Genomic DNA, 17,919 nt, shown 5'->3' on the forward strand with positions numbered 1-17,919 from the left:
AGGCCCACCGTAAAAACAAGGAAAATTTAAAACTTTTATTAAAACATGTAAACTCATAAAATCATTTATAAATACAAAAATAAACTTTACCAATATTCAGAAATAAAACAGATATTCAGACTCGTATATAAAATAAAATACAACCTACATACTCTCTAATCACATGTATCATACTCTGCAAGAAAAGTTAGAAAAACTCCCTTACTGATGTCGATAGTTGTACTGGTTCAATCCTTTTAACCTGAAAAGGGTGAGTAAAAAAGTGAGATTTGGAAAGCTCAGTAATACAATACTAACAGATGATGCTGAAGAACGTGCAGATATAGATATACATATATTTCCTTATTGGTTCAGATATCTACAAATTTTTAAGTTGAGCTGAGGTCACATTGATATCTCATGTAGTAACAAATATAATTTTTAGTTCAGAGAAATATTTCGGATGATTGAGTTCAGGAGATCAGAATATGTTATCTAGTGTGTTCCCGTAAAACCAATGAAAAGATACAGATCTTTTTAAAACATTTTTTATTCAAAAATCCTAATAATCCCTCCAACCGCTACACATCATAATGTGTAGATTCCCCAGAACCATACACACAACCGCCCAGCCAGTAAGGCCTTGAGCACAAAGCCGTTAAGCCTGTAAATATACTTCCTCCAACAATAACCCCCAAATAAAACATTTTCAGTCAGTAAACGGATATATCAGAAATCAAAATAGAATTCAAATCAGATTTTAGAACAGAATCCAGATAAGAAATCAGAACAGAATTCAGGTCAGGTATCAGAACAGAATTCAAATCGAAATTCAGATAAAACATTCATGTGATTAGGGAACACCCTAGTATTTACAAATATTATTTAGAGGTACTGAATAATCTTGTCAGGCAGCGAAACACAGATCTTCAGTATACGGATAGAATGCCGGAAGTTAGAATCACTATTGGAAGAGTTCATTAAATGACAGAATCATTAGTTATTCAGAATGTGATTTGAGCTGATAAGGAAGAAATGAAGGTTCAGGACATTTACAGTCTGTGTTAATCTATCGGATTATCGAAATAACTCAAGCTGAACAACTCTCATAACTAATGCATGTTGACCGGTCCATTCGTTGCCCTTCCAGGTATTCAGTCTTTAATACCAACAATTATTGTCCATAAATCATCTTCTGAGTCATCACTGAATGAATCTTAAAGAGACGAACAAATATTCTAATGGTCTTTATTTCATTTCATTTTCATGTTTCAACTATATCAGGAAATGTCGACGTACTTGATTTATGGTTCATAACCCATAAGGATGATACATCATGTAAGTTCATCTTAGTTTCTAGACTTATCCCAATCACTTACTTAATACTAAGTCATTGTTAAGTAAGTGAGGTTACTTAGTTCATTTAGTAGTCAAGTCTATCCCTGTTACTCTAGAGTTTTCCAGAGAAATTCGTATGTTTCTGAATTTCATATACATATTGTACTTTCATTCATTTCAATTTGGTTTTTGTGGCTGATTTATCTAACGAATATCCATTTCTTAGTACCGAATATGCTCTACGGTTGACCTGAGCTGAGTACTTCCAGAATTATCATCGATCCAAACTTTAGGAGATGAACAAGGATTCAATTGGTATCTATGCCATTCAGGTACTGATATACTACTAGTATTGGTTGATCGACTTAATATGTGCTTCATAACTTTTAAGAACAGTACAACATCCCTATTTATTTTAATTTCTTAATAAATCCAAGATATTACTTATTCTAGGCCATAAGGATATTTTGGTCATTTTGGTTCTCAATGTTAATTCAGTCATTTCAGAGCTTGATGGTATCCACTCATTCTTGGTCTTGGTGATATTCTTGATTCATTTCCGTTCCAGAGGTATTTTGGTCATTTTACAAATCCAAGGTATTTCAATTCTTCTTTCCGTCCGATCTTATTATTTAATTCAAACTTATCATCTATTCTAGTCTATTCGAACAATTCTGACAAAAGAGTACCCCCAATAAATTATTCTTCAGATGTTTACCCTTAACTCAGAGATTTTTGGGTCAAGTGCCTTCTCATATGTTACAAACAGGTTATCATGAATTTTCTGTACAAAGATAGGATCTTAACAATTAAATTTGTAATTTATCGGTTTAGGTACGAATTCTCAAAGTACTTTCTCATTCAGAGTCAACTCAGACTATTTTTACCTCTCAAAGGCATTTTCGTAATTCTTTAACCATATAACCTTGGTATTAAAACTCTTAACAAGGATAAATAGAATTTAGAGATCCTATAGTTAAATGCTTTTTCAAATAATCTCTGAACTTGAAATTATTCATTATCAAACTTCTAATTTCTTGTACAAACTATCAAAATTTTATTCAGTTACCGACTTTTTACCGCATTTGTATCGAGTGTAGGAATTACCTAACTATACAGATGAGATCAAACATTTTCTTATTTATGCATTTACCAATACCAACATGTTCCATAAAGCATGAAAAGGTAGTAGTGTATTACCTCGATTTTCGTGTCATATTGATTGACCATTTAAATTCCATTCGAATACCCTCGATCTTTAATTCAACTTCCAATAATTCCTCAAATACATAACAACATAAATTTCATAAAAAAACAGAGATTAATTGCGAAAAATGGATCGAATCGGGTGATTAATCAGTAAAAACAACTTATCGGGTTTGAATTTGGCGAAAAGGACCTCGGAATTGGACTCAGGACATCTAGAAACATAAAATTTGACTTTTCAAAATTTTTGACTTTTTTTTTGTCAAAGTCAACGGTCAACGACGGTTAACAGTCAACGGCTCGACGGCTCGGTCCAGACCAGTCCAGCTAGTTCAGACCGGTTCAACAGTCACCCCACTCTCTAGGTGCCAGATGAGGCCCACTCTCAATGGGCAAAATTTTTGACTTTTTTTTTGTCAAAGTCAACGGTCAACGACGGTTAACAGTCAACGGCTCGACGGCTCGGTCCAGACCAGTCCAGCTAGTTCAGACCGGTTCAACCAGTCAACCCACTCTCTAGGCTGCCAGATGAGGCCCACTCTCAATGGGCGGCGCGTGCAGAGCCGTAAGGTGTCCGAAAAATTCCACAAAATTTTCTAAAATTATTTTTAGAGATTTTGAGACATTTACCAAGCTCGGTTCACAATTTTGAACGTCGGATACATTAACTTCCTCACCCCTCACGCGCTGGCGACGACAGAGACAAGAAGGACACCGGTAGACTCGGAATGATGCAAGGAACAGGATGGTGTGGGAGGTGTCGAAAACGGGTGGCCGGATCGACTTGAATTGACGGAAAACCAACGACGATTGAGTTAAAACCGACAAAACTTCCGGTTGATTTTTACAGCGAACGACGTATATTCACGACGGAATAGAGGTCGGGTTTTATTTACCGTTCAATGGTGAGTCTATTGGTGATTTCAGATCGACGAACGGTGGCCGGACTGTGGAGAAATCGGATTTACAAAAAGAGTTGACGGGGGAGAGGAAATGAGGAAAAGCAATATGGAAAAACCAGATTGCTCGGGGGAGGGGATTTTATTTTTGCGATTTATACTTTAATCCTGAATTTCTTCCAAAATACCATTTTAATTCAATACTTTATAATTTCTAAAATTTAGCCCCTAAATTAGGGTGTGACAGTTTTGTATTACAAAAGCCACTAAAAACAATAGAATTAGCAGCGTTTATGGCTAAAAAAATGCCACTAAAGAAGGGATAATTAGCGGCGTTTATGGACAAAAACTCCACTATAAATCATAACATATAGCAACGTTTGAAAGAACACGTGTCGCTATATAACTCGACCTTTTGTGGCGTTTTAGGTTCACAAATGCCGCTAACTTTTGTGATGTTCGTTTTAGTGGCGCTCTTATTAGCGTCGGTAGTATTTTTAGCGGCGCTTAAAAACGTCTTTATAGGATTAAAAGCACCACTAAAAACCTATTTTACTGTAGTGAATGATCATCTCTAAGACTCCATCCCACCGTAGCATTAGCGAACTGAGCCTTTGGTCCCTTAGCTGTAATTTTTAAAAGGATGTTCAATGGAAGGAGTTGATTGAAAAGGTGCTAGCACCAATTACCATTTTCATCAGCCATATCAGCCACCGAAACCGGAGTCATACCAATAGCACCTGCTGTCATAACATGATAATGAGAAGACCGCAGTTCTCCAGCCAATCATCAAACCAAAAATCAATCGAACGTCCATGACCAACACACCAATTAATGTTCTAACGAATGTCCTGCCAAATACAAGGTAAACTACGCCAAAGCTTATAACAGTTAGTGGCCCGAAGAGTGTCCGGTTTACCATCCATGCACTTATACTTAGTGCGAAGAAACCGAACCCACAACTGATCCGTCTTAGTCAAAAGATTAAAAGCAATCTTCATTAAAAAAGGATCGTTTTGCTTACGCAAATACGAAAGCCAAAACCTCCCAAGTTGTTTAGTTTACAAACATCACCCCATTTGACCATATGAATACCATTAGCTCCTTTTGAGTCAAACTAATTTTAACATCTACAAATTATATTGTTATTATTATAAAAAAACTAAAAAAGATTAGAGAAAATTAAAAGGAAAAAGGACAAAAAGGAAATAATAAATTTAAGGTATAATTTCCAAATTAGTTTTAAACTTTTAACATTTTGGCTCTTATTTTTTTAGAGTATTTTAGCTCTCAAATATTTCATTTTATAGACTCTAATGTTTTATTGAATAGTCACTTTGATTCTTATTATTTTTTAGTATATTGACCTCCCAACATTTCATTTTAGGGTAAAAAGGGAGCGTTAACCGTTTGTTAACTAGTGATTTCAATCCACATAGGAACTTTCTTGTCCCAAAACGAAACGTTGGGAACAAAATATTTCGAAAAAATGAGAAACAAAATGATGATTTAATCAAACATCAAATAAATATTTCGACATTATACCTAAATACAAAGGAGAAAGGAATTCGAGAAACGATGTAAAGCAAATTCAACGATGGCATTGATGACCCTACTCCATAATCCTGATGGATTTTAAAAATAATTTCTAACCATTCTTTGAATTTTCTTATATTCAATTTATGTTGTGTTCTTTAAATATTAAGTTGACTCGTTTTTAAGAAAAAATGTTTTAAAAATACCGACGATGGAATGAACAGAATTTAGAGAAATTATTTCGAAAAAATCTCGAGGTAAAAGTCAAATAATTCAAAATAAGACGATATTTTTTTATTAAAATGATTCATGAGACAAGATCTTAAATAATTAGAGTGTCATCTTGTTGGTTGTTTGAAATAAAAAACATCATTTCCAAAATTGCATAAATTATATTTTTTCCCCAAAAATTAACCATTCATATTAAACCTACATTCATATTTAATTTTTAAAACATCACATTTTAAACTTGAATTGAGATCATATTAGGAAAATTTAAGAGAAAATCTCAATTTTTGGAGCGTGATCTCATTGATTGTTCTTAATAAAAATATATGACACCATATACTCGATCGATACAGTCCGACCTGGAAACAGGGCGACACATTAGCTATACAAATTACTCGAAACAAAATTGATTATTTGAACTACATTTGAGCATGGATACTTAAAAATTTATATGGCAATCACAGAACATAAGTTCAAACAATAATATTCAACCAAGAGCAAACCTAGATCATGCTAGTCTTTCTAATTCGGGTTACATACTTGGGATTATTTACATCATTTCACATTCAACGTACAAAAATATGCTAAAATTTAGAACTATATTTCATCATGATTCAATACAACATGCTTAAAGGAAACACAAAAAATCTCAGCTCAAACGAAAATCAATTCGGCCTTTAATTGCACAAACAATGTATTTTAGGGGCTAAATTGTAATCTAATTATTAATTTCAGGATTAACAAACATTTCCTAAATTTCTAGTTCAGACATGAAATTAAAGTCAACAAATCTATTGTTGAAAGCTCGTGTTATGATGGCAGGGAAGTTAGGGTTTGATCGCGGTGATTTGGGGGAAATTTTGAAGAGAGGATTGGGAGGCAGCAGCAACAATTGGGGGAAGAATCGAATGATATTAGGGATTGGAAAGGGGGCTAGGGATTGATGTTATATCTGAGATTAGGAATCGAAGGAAGATTAGGGGAGCGGCTGAGGTTTATGAGGAGTGTTATTGGGTTTATTATGATAACCCAATATTAATTAATGTTGGGCTTATAAGTTGGGCTTGAGTCTGTTAGAAGAATCTTATGAGAGAAGTAGGTATGGTGAGTCAGCATAGGTTGGTTATTTTGTTAGAGATGTTGTTTTGACAGATGTCACTGTATATATATAATTTGTATCGAACCTTTAAGGGATTATCTGATGAATGAAGCACATTTTCTGTATCTAAAATTCTCTCTTTTTGAAATCCCTAAATTTCTTATATTTTCTCATCCTAAATCATAACAATTGGCAATCAGAGCCGAGGTTTAGTGATCCAAAATCAATTTTTCACGTTGGGAAAGACAAGAAAAATGAAAAAAACTGGAATCACAGAAGTACCAGAACAATCAGTAGTGGAGGTTAAGGAGGAGACTTTACCTTCTTGGTGGGCTGGGCAGAAAGAAGAGCTGGAAGGGAGGATACAAACATTGGAAGATGGAATGGCTGAGAACAGAGGGTATTTGCAGAGGATATTACAACTGGTCAATTAAGCAGCTGAGGAGAAAGATTCACCTCAGTCAGTGAAGAATCAAGCAACAACGGATGAGAAACATGACAAAAATGGAGGTAAACAACCATGTTTGATTACGGTTCTTAGTGAGCATGAGAAGTATACTTTTCAACCTAATGAACCAAGGATATTAGCTTATAAACCTATGGGGTTTACTGATCATCAAACTGTTAATCCAAGGTTGCAAAAAGAAAATCGGATGGGTAGTTCTAGTGAGATTAATTGGGGAGGAGATGAAAATGTGGACAATAGAAACTATTTTAAGAATCCTTTTGGGAACACAAGTTCTGTACTACCTAGACCAAAATTGGAGCTACCAATGTTTGATGGTAATAATCCTAGGGGTTGGATTAGGAAATGTCAAATTTTTTTTAATTTGTTTGGAATATCAGAGGAGCAGAAACTGGAAATAGCTGCTATGTATTTGGTGGGGAAGGTTGAAACCTAGTTTGATGGTTACATTATGCAGAAGTATAGAGTGACATGGCATGAATTTGAGATTGACTTGTGTCACAGATTCTGTGATAGAAATTATTGTGATATTATTGAAGAATTCAATAAATTGATGCAGAAGGGTAGTGTGGAGGAGTATCAAGAAAAGTTTGAGGAATTGAGGCCTTATTTGTTGCAATAGAATGTGCATTTGGGGGAGAATTATTTTGTTTCTAGCTTTATTAGTGGCAAGGAGGAATTAAAACATAAAGTGAAAGTTTTGGAGCCTAAGAATTTATCTGTGGCTTATAGGCAAGCTAAATTATATGAGTTGACTAATGAAATTGAAGGGAAGAAGTACAAATCCCCTAGTAAATTTTTTTCTTACACTTCTTCAAAATAGTCAGCAGAACAATGGTAGTAAGAATTTCTTGCCTAAGTCAGTTCCTCCTAATTCTAATACAAAACAAAATCTACTAGAATTTAGAAGAGCTAACAATTTATGTTTTAAATGTGGGGACAAATTTGCTCTTGGGCATCAGTGTAAAGTCAGACAGCTAAACTGTATGGAGGAAGAGGAACCTATTGATTCTGCTAAACAAGAATTAATAGAAAGAGAGACTGGAGAGGTGGAAGATCAAGCTAAAGAGGCCATGTAAATTTCTATTAATGCTATTACAGGGAATGTGGGACATACTACATTGAGGATCCAAGGTTTTATCAGAGGAAAACCTATTAATGTGCTAATTGATAGTGGCAGCACCCATAGTTTTGTAACTCCTAAATGGGCCAAGGAAGGGGTTGAATTAGTACATACCCAACCATTAGTCATCACAGTAGCTAATGGTGAGAAGTTGTTCAGTACTACTAGGAGTAATAAGGTGAGCTGGAAGATGCAAGGTTATGATTTTCAACATGACTTTACAGTCTTAGCTTTGGGAGGTAGTGATATGGTTTTGTGGGTGGATTGGATCCTATAATGATGGATTTTAAAACTAAAACAATTAGTTTTGAGAAGAATGGAGAAACTCTAGTTATAAAAGGGTCTCAAAAGATGCCATTAATCAGATCTATCACATGTGAGAAATTACAGAAATTAGCAGAAAAAGACACTGAATTGAATGGAGAGATTTATTTGCTAAGTGCTGAAGTAGAAGACAGTGAAATTCCTTTACCCTTACAAGATCTACTAGAGGAGTTTAAAGAAGTTTTTGAAGAACCAAGAGGAATGCCTCATAGTAGGAAACATGATCATGCAATTGTACTTAAACAGGGAACACAACCAGTAAACCTTAGACCTTATAGATTTGCTCATCATCACAAGGCTGAAGTTGAGAAACAGATTGCTGAAATGTTGTCCTCTTCTATTATTCAGGTGAGTAAAAGTCCTTTTGCTTCTCCATGTTTACTTATTAAGAAGAAAGATGGAACTTGGAGATTTTGTGTGGATTATAGGAAACTTAATTCTGCTACAGTTAAAAATAAGTTTCCTATTCCTATAGTGGAAGATTTGTTAGATGAATTGAATGGGGCTGCTTTCTTTTCAAAAATTGATTTGACATCTGGATATTGGCAAAATAGAATCAAGGAGGAAGATATTTACAAGACTGCTTTTAGGACTCATCAAGGACACTATGAATTTAAAGTAATGCCTTTTGGCCTTACTAATGCTCCAACTACTTTTCATGCTTTAATGAATGATTTGTTTGGAGCATACTTAAGGAAGTTTGTTCTTGTATTTTTTGATGATATATTGGTTTACAGTCCTAGCTTGGCAGAGCATAAACAACATCTAAGAACTGTGTTGAAGGTGCTGTTGAAAAACAAGTTATATGCTAAAAGGAGTAAGTGCTTCTTTGGACAGCAGCAAGTGGAATATCTAGGGCATTTAATATCAGCTGATGGGGTGGCAACAAATCCTACCAAAATTAAAGCCATGAAGCAGTGGCCTTTACCTAAAAATCTGAAAGCTTTAAGAGGATTTTTGGGTTTAACTGGATATTACAGAAAATTCATCAGAGGATATGGGAATCTGAGTAAGCCCTTAACCAATACGTTGAAAAAGGATGGGTTTTATTGGTCTCAAGAAGCTATAACAGCTTTTGAAAAGCTGAAGGAAGTTATGTGCAATGCTCCAGTTTTGGCTTTGCCTAATTTTGAGCAGAATTGTTTTTTGGAAACTGATGCTAGTTCCAAAGGGATTGGAGTTGTTCTTTCTCAAGCAGGAAGACCTATAGCCTATTTGAGTAAAGCTTTGGGTCCTAAGCATGAAGATCTTTCAATCTATAAGAAGGAGTATTTGGCCATTTTGATGGCAGTTTCTCATTGGAGGCATTATCTAGAGAGTGGTTCTTTTGTCATTAAAACAGACCATGAGCCCTTAAAACATCTACTTGAATAGAAATTAACTACAACTATCCAGAAGAAGGGGACTTACAAAGTTATTGGGGTTGGATTATATTATTCAGTACAGGAAGGGTAAGTCTAACAAAGCTGCATATGCACTCTCTAGACAACAAATGGATTCTGGTGAATTTGTTCAAATAGGAGTTACTGTTATAACTCTTACTTGGGTCCATGATATTGAAAAGAGTTATGAAGAAGATGATATAGCTCAAGAGAAAATACCTATTCTGGTTATTAATCCAGATCAACTACAGGACTGGAAATTAATGAAAGGAGTCTTGTATTTCAGAAATAGGACTTATATGGGCATAAAAGGGGATCTTAGACAGAATATAATTGTGGCTTTGCATGATTCACCACAAGGAGGTCACTCAGGTATTCAAGCTACTTATCAGAAAATTAAGTCTTATTTTTTATGGCCAAGAATGAAAAAGTTTTAATTCAAGAGCATATACAACAGTGTGATGTGTGTCAGAGGACTAAAACATAACATATTTCTAAGCCAGGCTTGTTACAACCTATTCCAGTCCCAACAATGCTTGGGAAGTGATTACAATGGACTTCATTGAAGGTTTGCCATCTTCAACAAAGTATAATTGCATTCTGGTGGTGATTAATAAATTCACTAAGTATGCTCATTTTATGCCATTATCTCATCCCTATACAGTACTGGAAGTTGCTATAGTTTATCTTGATCAGGTTTATAAGTTATATGGTCCTCCTAAAGTGGCTATTTCTGATAGGGATAAGTCTTTCACTAGTCTGTTTTGGCAAGAATTAATGAAGCAATTGGGTTTTACTACATTAATTTAGTACTGCCTATCATCCTGAGACAGATGGCCAAACAGAGAGATTGAATCAATGTTTAGAGCAGTATTTGAGGAGTATGTGTTTTTTAAAACCTAAGACTTGGTTTAAATGGTTACCTATGGCTGAGTGGTGGTACAATACTAATTACCACTATGCTCTACAGATGACACCATTTGAAGCTTTATATGTATATAAAGCCCCTACTGTGACATGGACAACAGACTCTAGGGTGGAGGCAGTGCAGGATGTCATGCAACACAGAGAACAATTCAATTAATTATTGAGAGAGCAATTACTTAAAGCTACCAATAGAATGAAGCAGATGAGTGACAAACATAGAACAGATAGGGAGTTTCAAATTGGCGATGAAGTTTACCTGAAACTCCAGCCATACAGATAAATATCTTTGGCCCTGAGAAGAAATTTGAAGCTTGCTGCCCGTTATTTTGGACCCTACAAAATTCAAAATAGAATTGGTAAGGTTGCTTATAAATTAGAACTGCCTGCAAATTCGAAGATACATCCAGTCTTCCACGTAAGTTTACTGAAGAAGAAAGTAGGAAGAAAAGGACTTATCTCGATCGATCTTCCTGAGGTAGCGTCGGATGGACAACTGAAGATTTATCCAGCCCTTGTTTTGGATCAACGAGTGATTACAAGGCAGAATCGAGCAATCATTCAATTGCTCATTCAGTGGACGAATATGGGACCAACAGAAGCAACTTGGGAGGATTATACGGTTTTGCGATAACAATTTCCTCAATTCGATCCTTGGGGACAAGAATATTTTGGAGAAGGGGGTATTGTTATGATGGCAGGGAAGTTAGGGTTTGATCGCGGTGATTTGGGGGAAATTTTGAAGAGAGGATTGGGAGGCATCAACAACAATTGGAGGAAGAATCGAATGACATTAGGGATTGGAAAGGGGGCTAGGGATTGATGTTATATTTGAGATTGGGAATCGAAGGAAGATTAGGGGAGCGACTAAGGTTTATGAGGAGTGTTATTGGGTTTATTATGATAACCCAATATTAATTAATGTTAGGCTTATAAGTTGGGCTCGAGTCTGTTAGAAGAATCTTAGGAGAGAAGTGAGTATGGTGAGTCAGCATAGGTTGGTTATTTTGTTAGAGATTCTGTTTTGACAGCTGGTACTATATATATATAAATTTGTACCGAACCTTTAAGGGATTATCTGATGAATGAAGCACATTTTCTGTATCTTAAATTCTCTCTTTCTGAAATCACTAAATTTCTTCTATTTTCTCATCCTAAATCATAACAGCTCGACACAAACTAAGTTAGGATTCTTCCTTAATTTTAAATCTAAAAAATTTAGGGATTATTTTTGTAAAATGTTATTCCTTGAGAGACCAAAGGCTAAATCAGCTTTGAAGGCTTAAAATTGCAATTTTGAATGAATCCAAACCCAAGGGATCAATCCTTTCCCCCAAGGGATTGATCATTCATGTAATGGCATCATTTCTTTTCAACACGATTGCTATTGAACCGGTCCAATGATTCCAAAGACTGATCCTTTCTATAAGTACATGCAAAATTGAGTTAGAACATGCATAATTAAGCCACTAATTCAACTCCTAATTGTTTCTAATATTAAGGATCATACATAAACATACTTGTAATATTAAAATCATGTTGTTACGTAATCAAAACATGCTTCACATCAACCAAACAACAATCAAACATACTTGTGAATCAAGATTTATCTAATTGGCCATTTTAGTTACTTTTTTTTTTATAGAAGATGAGGCCTCGTAAAAACCCCTTTTTTTACCCTCCATGTTATAAAAGTAACATGAAGGGCATTGAAAGGAGGAAAAGAGCGCCTATAATTATATTAAACAGAAGAATAGTACATTGCCAACCCTTACAACAAACAAAACTTCCCAAAAAGCATAAGACTTAAAAACCACTATCAGCTGGACAGCGTAGTCACTAATAACATAAGACTGAGAACCAAAATCTACAGTAACAAAGTGAAACATACACACCAACTCCCCAAACACTAAGGCAGCAAATCAACCTATACCATCTTTAGCTAATCTGTCCGCTTCCCAATTAGCAGCCCTCAAGATAAGCCTTAACGTAATGTCCAACCCTTCCATAGTAGAGACTATCTCCTTCACCAATGATTAGAATAAAGGGGTGCTTAATTCTGGATTTTTGATCCACTTCAGCGCGTTGGAAGAATCTGATTCTAAGATAATCCTCTGATTAAGAACCCCACCTGAATCAATAAGCAAACCCAACCCCCTCTTAATCGCCAGAAGTTCTGCCATAATCGGGGGACCTCCCCCAACATTTTCAGCAAACCAATTTGATTAAAAGACCAACTCACACAACAACATACTTTTCATACATTATCTATATATGGCAAGACACAATCCTAAAACTTGGCTTCACCTAATTAAACATACTTGTAACAAGGAATATACTTGACAAACACCATTCTTATAATGCATCATTCAACATCATCTATCCAACAATCAACACAAATCCATCAAAAAAATTCAAAGCATAATTGAACAAAACATTTTGAGATTGATCAACACTTCATCAAAGAAAACCTGAATACATGTTCTTTAAAATTGGTCGATATGACATCAGACAAATCGTTAAGTTCACACCTTCACCAAATGAGTTAATAAAACTTACCACAATCTGAGCTAAAAGTTGAGAATGTGTAATACCTTTGCACCAACTTCAGAGAGACCAATGTGTGATATCTTTACACCAACTCGAGGAAAGTGTTAATAGATATACTTACTCATATAAATACTCATTGTATTCCTGAATGCTAAATGCAATTAAGAAGAAATTTGTCATATTTTTTGCTCTCTTTCTCAAAATAAAATTAACAACCCACAACGTTTAGATTAGTGATTTCACACCATAAACATTAATTCACAGTTACTAAACAAATGCAAGCCACACGTAAATTTCAAAAGGTAAAGGTTAAAAATTATATAGCCTTGTTTTTTAATTACCTAAAACAAGATTCAGGAATTTATGTACTCAGCAGATAAAGGATATTGGATTTTTCAACGCTTTATGACGTTCTTCCATTTTTGAAGATTTTGGTCATGGTGCCTTTACTGACAGTGACCGCACAAGGATTTTTAGGAACTACACCATATCTATCCCCACAGACCCAAGACCAAAAATAATAATCAAAGATTAGAAAGCTGACAGTGGCTAGCAATCTCAGTGGTGCCTTGTTTGAGGCCATCCTAATCCCGCATTACCAATGTTCCCGATCAGCTGTAATGGTTCTGTCAAGCCCTTTGTGGTGCTACCAAGAGCCTCCCCCTGCATACAATTTAAATTTCAAAATTATATGGCTTTGTATACATGAAGAAAATGTCAAATGTGATTGAAAAAGCAATTTTCTCTAATGTCTTGATCCTTTTTTTTTCTTTAAAAAAATAATCATTTCATCCAATCAACATGTGTAATTAGTAGCAGAGTCATATCTGATAAGAATGATCTAGGATAATGGGTTTACTCACCTCCTTCCAACCCATGCCTTCTAGAATCCGTCTGGCATAACTACCTTCCCCAAACGACTTGTTCAAGGCTTCAGATTTGGCATCTTCTAAACAAGTAGGATCACTGTCATGTTCAGTTGCAACACTTTTTTGCCCTGGACCCAGACCAAAGCCACCGTGCAAGGTTCTTCTCTCAGCAGCTCTATCCCGATATACATGGCTTCCCTACAGAAATCGTAACAAGAGACCAGGGAAAAGGCAGAGTGTTAAAGGAATCAACATAGTCCGCAAACTCATGCAAAAATATGGCAGCCGATATACTTGAGTTGTAAGACACTAGCAAAAATCAGCTCCACTGTACCTTTTTTTTTTTGGGGGGGGGCGTGGGCAGGGGGAGGTGAAACAAAAAAGATAAGGACAGTTAAGCTGGGGTATAACTCCTATAAAAAAAAAAGCTGGGGCATAACTATATGAACTGAACCTCCAATCTGGATACAAAGATGCTAGTGTGCGATGACCATTAGGCATTCGCCTAGCAACATAAATGGTATTTGTATTAAATTAATTTTTGAAGGGGCAAATTAGGCAAAAGGGTACTTATGAAGATTAGATATTTTCACATGAAACTTCAGAATGCTTACTTTATGTCATCTTACTTAGTGGTGTAAACTAGACGTGCTGACAAGCTACTTGAGTTTGACTAAAAATATCTCAATTTCGATTCAATCATTTTTTTAGTCAAGTTCAAGTAGCTCAAGCTATTGAGTAAACCCAAATAGAATATGGACTCGAGTAGTTTGTGAACCTAATCGACTTTTTTTACTTTTAAATAATGTTAAAAAATCTCAAACTCGAACTCAAAAACAAATTCACACATCACTAATTGAGTTTGAAGTTGAGCATGAGAATCAAGCTAACTTTTACATGTAAACGAGCAACTAAGCCTAATGGAGAGGGCTTGAGTCATTCAACTTTTATTTCACGTTGAGCTTGAGTTTTAAAAGTGAGAATCGAGCTCAAGTCAAACTCCAGGCCTTAAATTTTGAGGGAAGCTCAAGATTCTCATGGCTTATGCTCGGCTTGGCTTAATTACACTCCGAATCATACTCTATTCTGCTTCAATTGTGTCACAAATTCTTTCACTGTTAATTTTGTATACTTTCCCATTAACTTCTTGTTTTCAATTGTATTCTTCACATGCATAATGACAGCTAAAGAACTTGGGGAGTTTTAACTTCTTGGAAGTAAACGCTACCTTCAAAGATGTAGAGGGCTGATCTGACAATATAGAAAAATCTTTGAAGCCTTTCTCTTCAGTTACTTCTGATTTATGTTTTTGTCTCGATTTAAACTGGAGGGAAGCTTTCTTATTGACTAATAAATCAGGGAAGCCCCAGTCTTTTGTTGGAACAGAAGAATCATATGTTGACAAGGAAGCCAAGTACCTTGGACTTGGAGTTCGCAATCTGTACACTTGTCCTGAAATAAGTAACATGGGAGGGGGATAAACATACAAAATAGAATCATTAACACTAGATCTTGCAAAGAGCGTTGTTTTAGAAAAAGATATATTTTCCTTGCTTCCTCCAGATCAAAACCAAGAATGACGCTTCTAAAGAAGTGGCAGATGCAAACCTGTTCTAACTCGTACCAGATCAAGATGAACTTCACATATAGGAGCAGTTTTCAATAAACCGCCACCAGAAGGCACAGAAGGGTGAACTTTAGCTGACGGTTTTACCAGCCGACCTATCAGTCTGGCCACCTGATTTTTTCCATCTTGTTTTGGTCTTGTCACCATACTCCAGTCCCATAACTCGACAACTGGGAATTCTGGCACGGGCTCTTCTTCGCAATGTGTGACTTGACCGTATTGGGCTCGCCAGTTTTCTTCATCCCATGTATCACCTGAATGAAAATTTTCCAGATGTTGATTTAGACGTGTGAAATTTATCCCACAAGGATCCTTTAAGTGGTAAACTTTGAAGGCAAAACTGAAACGGATGTTTATTTCAAACAGATAGGAAATCAGTCAAATGATTAACAATAGAAACATTGTCGCAAGACCTTCATATGGAACAACTTCACTTGAATCAGCAAAACCATGGTTTTCCTCAGGGATCCATTCACCCTCTTCCAATTCGTACATTTCATCATTTCCTGCCCCTCAACAAAACACCATCACATCACCTTCAGAACATAACAAACTTTTTACAGTCATCTTCAGGACATAGAAACTTTTAGAAAAAAAATGAAGAAAGAATATATGACAGACCATCAGAAGGAAATGTAAACTTCTCGTTGTCGTCTGTTTCCAAAGAAGTATTTGCATCAGCAGCAGAATCGACAGGTAAGTTATACCCAGAAAGATAAAGGTCAATGAGTGTGTCTTCTAACCTGAACCCAGATGTTACCATCATAAAAGAAAATATGTAATCAACTGTTGAACCAAGATACAAGATACAAAATGTCGGAAATAGCATACCATTCTGATGGTGGTGGTGGGTGTTCAGACCCTTGAATACCGGTGTACTCCATCAAATCTGGTAATCAGAAGTACCATGAATTGATTTAAAGCACTACAGTGAACGAGAATCCAAGCAATAGAACATTATTTACAGACGTAAATCGAATTTTCGAGATGATATTTTGCAATAATGAATATATGACCCAGATTCATAGATTGTGATGATCAACAGAAAACTATTCATTCAACCATCATGCAAACATTCTGCATCATAATATTGAGTAAAAGAATTACCTGCAGCAGTAGATTCATCAGCAATATTGATGGTAGTATTGTGAGGATCTACTTCATTGCCCTGAGATGAAGAGTGATACTCGGGACCATTAGACGCAGTGGCATCTGGCTCATTTAAAACAGAATCACCAGCCATAGCTCCTTCCTGTAAAAGCATTTCACAATCAATAACCTAAACTTGAAGGCGTACCAAACATAGGATCAATCAACGTGATAATAGCGGAGCAAAAGTAAATGACGGCAATAGCTTAACTACCTTGTCCAAGAGCACATAATTACCATTCTCAAATGTGTAATAGAGACCATCCCTACTGCTATAGTACCATCCAGCATCAGGATCATGGTAAAATCCACTACTGCAAAAGTACGGTACCAAAATGAACAACACATTGAGAGAAATAGAGGGGGGGACAAAGCCCAACTAGTAACATATTGCAATTGGATTACAGTTACTAAAGTGAAAGAAAAAAAATCTACAATTAATTCCTCGAATATAGCAATTAATTTCATTACCAGCAAGAAGACATTCGGAAGAATCAATACTTGAAATTTATAAATTTAACAAATATAAGTACAAGAAATAAATAAAAAAAAGAACCTGGCATGGAAGTAGAGACGAGTTTGAGGATCCCAAACAAAAGAGCAATCGTTGCTCCTCTGCAACTCCACCTCGGAGGAATCAGCCATTGTGTTATCACTTTCTTTGTCCTTCCTTTTCATGTAGTTTGATGAAGAAATTGAAATTATACAATATGAAAATTGAGGGGTGTTTTGAGGAATTTGAGAAACAAAGACCGGGAAACCCCAACAAATAATTCTATTGATCAAACTGGAAAATTTATCAATCTGGAACCAAAATTAAGGAAATGAAAAATCAATCTTAATTCTTATAAAAAATTTTGGGTTTCTGAATTGAAGTGAACCCGAAGAGCCACTGTATTTATGGACTGAGCCCACTGTCTCCGCTCTTCGATTGAGGTAGGAACTAGGGGCTGAACTTGTTTATGAGTTGGGTTTGATCTGATCCAGTTTCAAACGGTTTTTAAGCTTAACCTTGAGTTTGGTTTACATCAGCCCGTAGGCCTGTTTTATTATTCATTTACTTTAATTTTATTTTTAAAAAGAAAAGGATATTAGAATATATTTTTGGATAAATTATAAAAATGGTCCCTAAACTATAAATAACTACTTATTTAAGTATCTTAACTAATAAAAGTTACAAAATGGCCCAAATATTGTTTTGTTGAGTCCCCTGACTATTA

The 17,919-nt window shown here is 35.5% G+C and overlaps 1 protein-coding gene across 1 annotated transcript; it reads right to left on the reverse strand.

Annotated features, from left to right (window-relative positions):
- Positions 1-13,414: 13,414 nt before the first annotated feature.
- LOC120165905 lies at positions 13,415-17,480 on the reverse strand. The gene is made up of 11 exons (XM_039175339.1): positions 17,463-17,480; positions 17,256-17,391; positions 16,914-17,013; positions 16,658-16,802; positions 16,382-16,439; positions 16,172-16,293; positions 15,964-16,056; positions 15,532-15,804; positions 15,152-15,375; positions 13,918-14,121; positions 13,415-13,717 (listed from the first exon to the last, which is right to left on the reverse strand). Exons 2-11 carry the CDS (start codon positions 17,375-17,377, stop codon positions 13,613-13,615), a joined length of 1,446 nt encoding a protein of 481 aa, XP_039031270.1. The 5' UTR covers positions 17,378-17,391; positions 17,463-17,480; the 3' UTR covers positions 13,415-13,612.
- Between the last annotated feature and the right edge of the window lie 439 nt (positions 17,481-17,919).

This window comes from Hibiscus syriacus, unplaced genomic scaffold (assembly GCF_006381635.1).
Source record: "Hibiscus syriacus cultivar Baekdansim isolate YM2019G1 unplaced genomic scaffold, ASM638163v2 tig00111621_pilon, whole genome shotgun sequence".
Classification (NCBI taxonomy): Eukaryota; Viridiplantae; Streptophyta; class Magnoliopsida; order Malvales; family Malvaceae; genus Hibiscus; species Hibiscus syriacus.

Bases quoted from the DNA above. Each gene is read 5' to 3' on its own strand.
- LOC120165905 (XM_039175339.1), bottom strand. From the start codon at position 17,377: ATGAAAAGGAAGGACAAAGAAAGTGATAACACAATGGCTGATTCCTCC. The intron at 15,376-15,531 runs GTTTGCATCTGC...TACTTATTTCAG, and splicing joins TCTGGTACGAGTTAGAACAG to GACAAGTGTACAGATTGCGA. The intron at 13,718-13,917 runs GTGAGTAAACCC...AATTGTATGCAG, and splicing joins AAGGCATGGGTTGGAAGGAG to GGGGAGGCTCTTGGTAGCAC.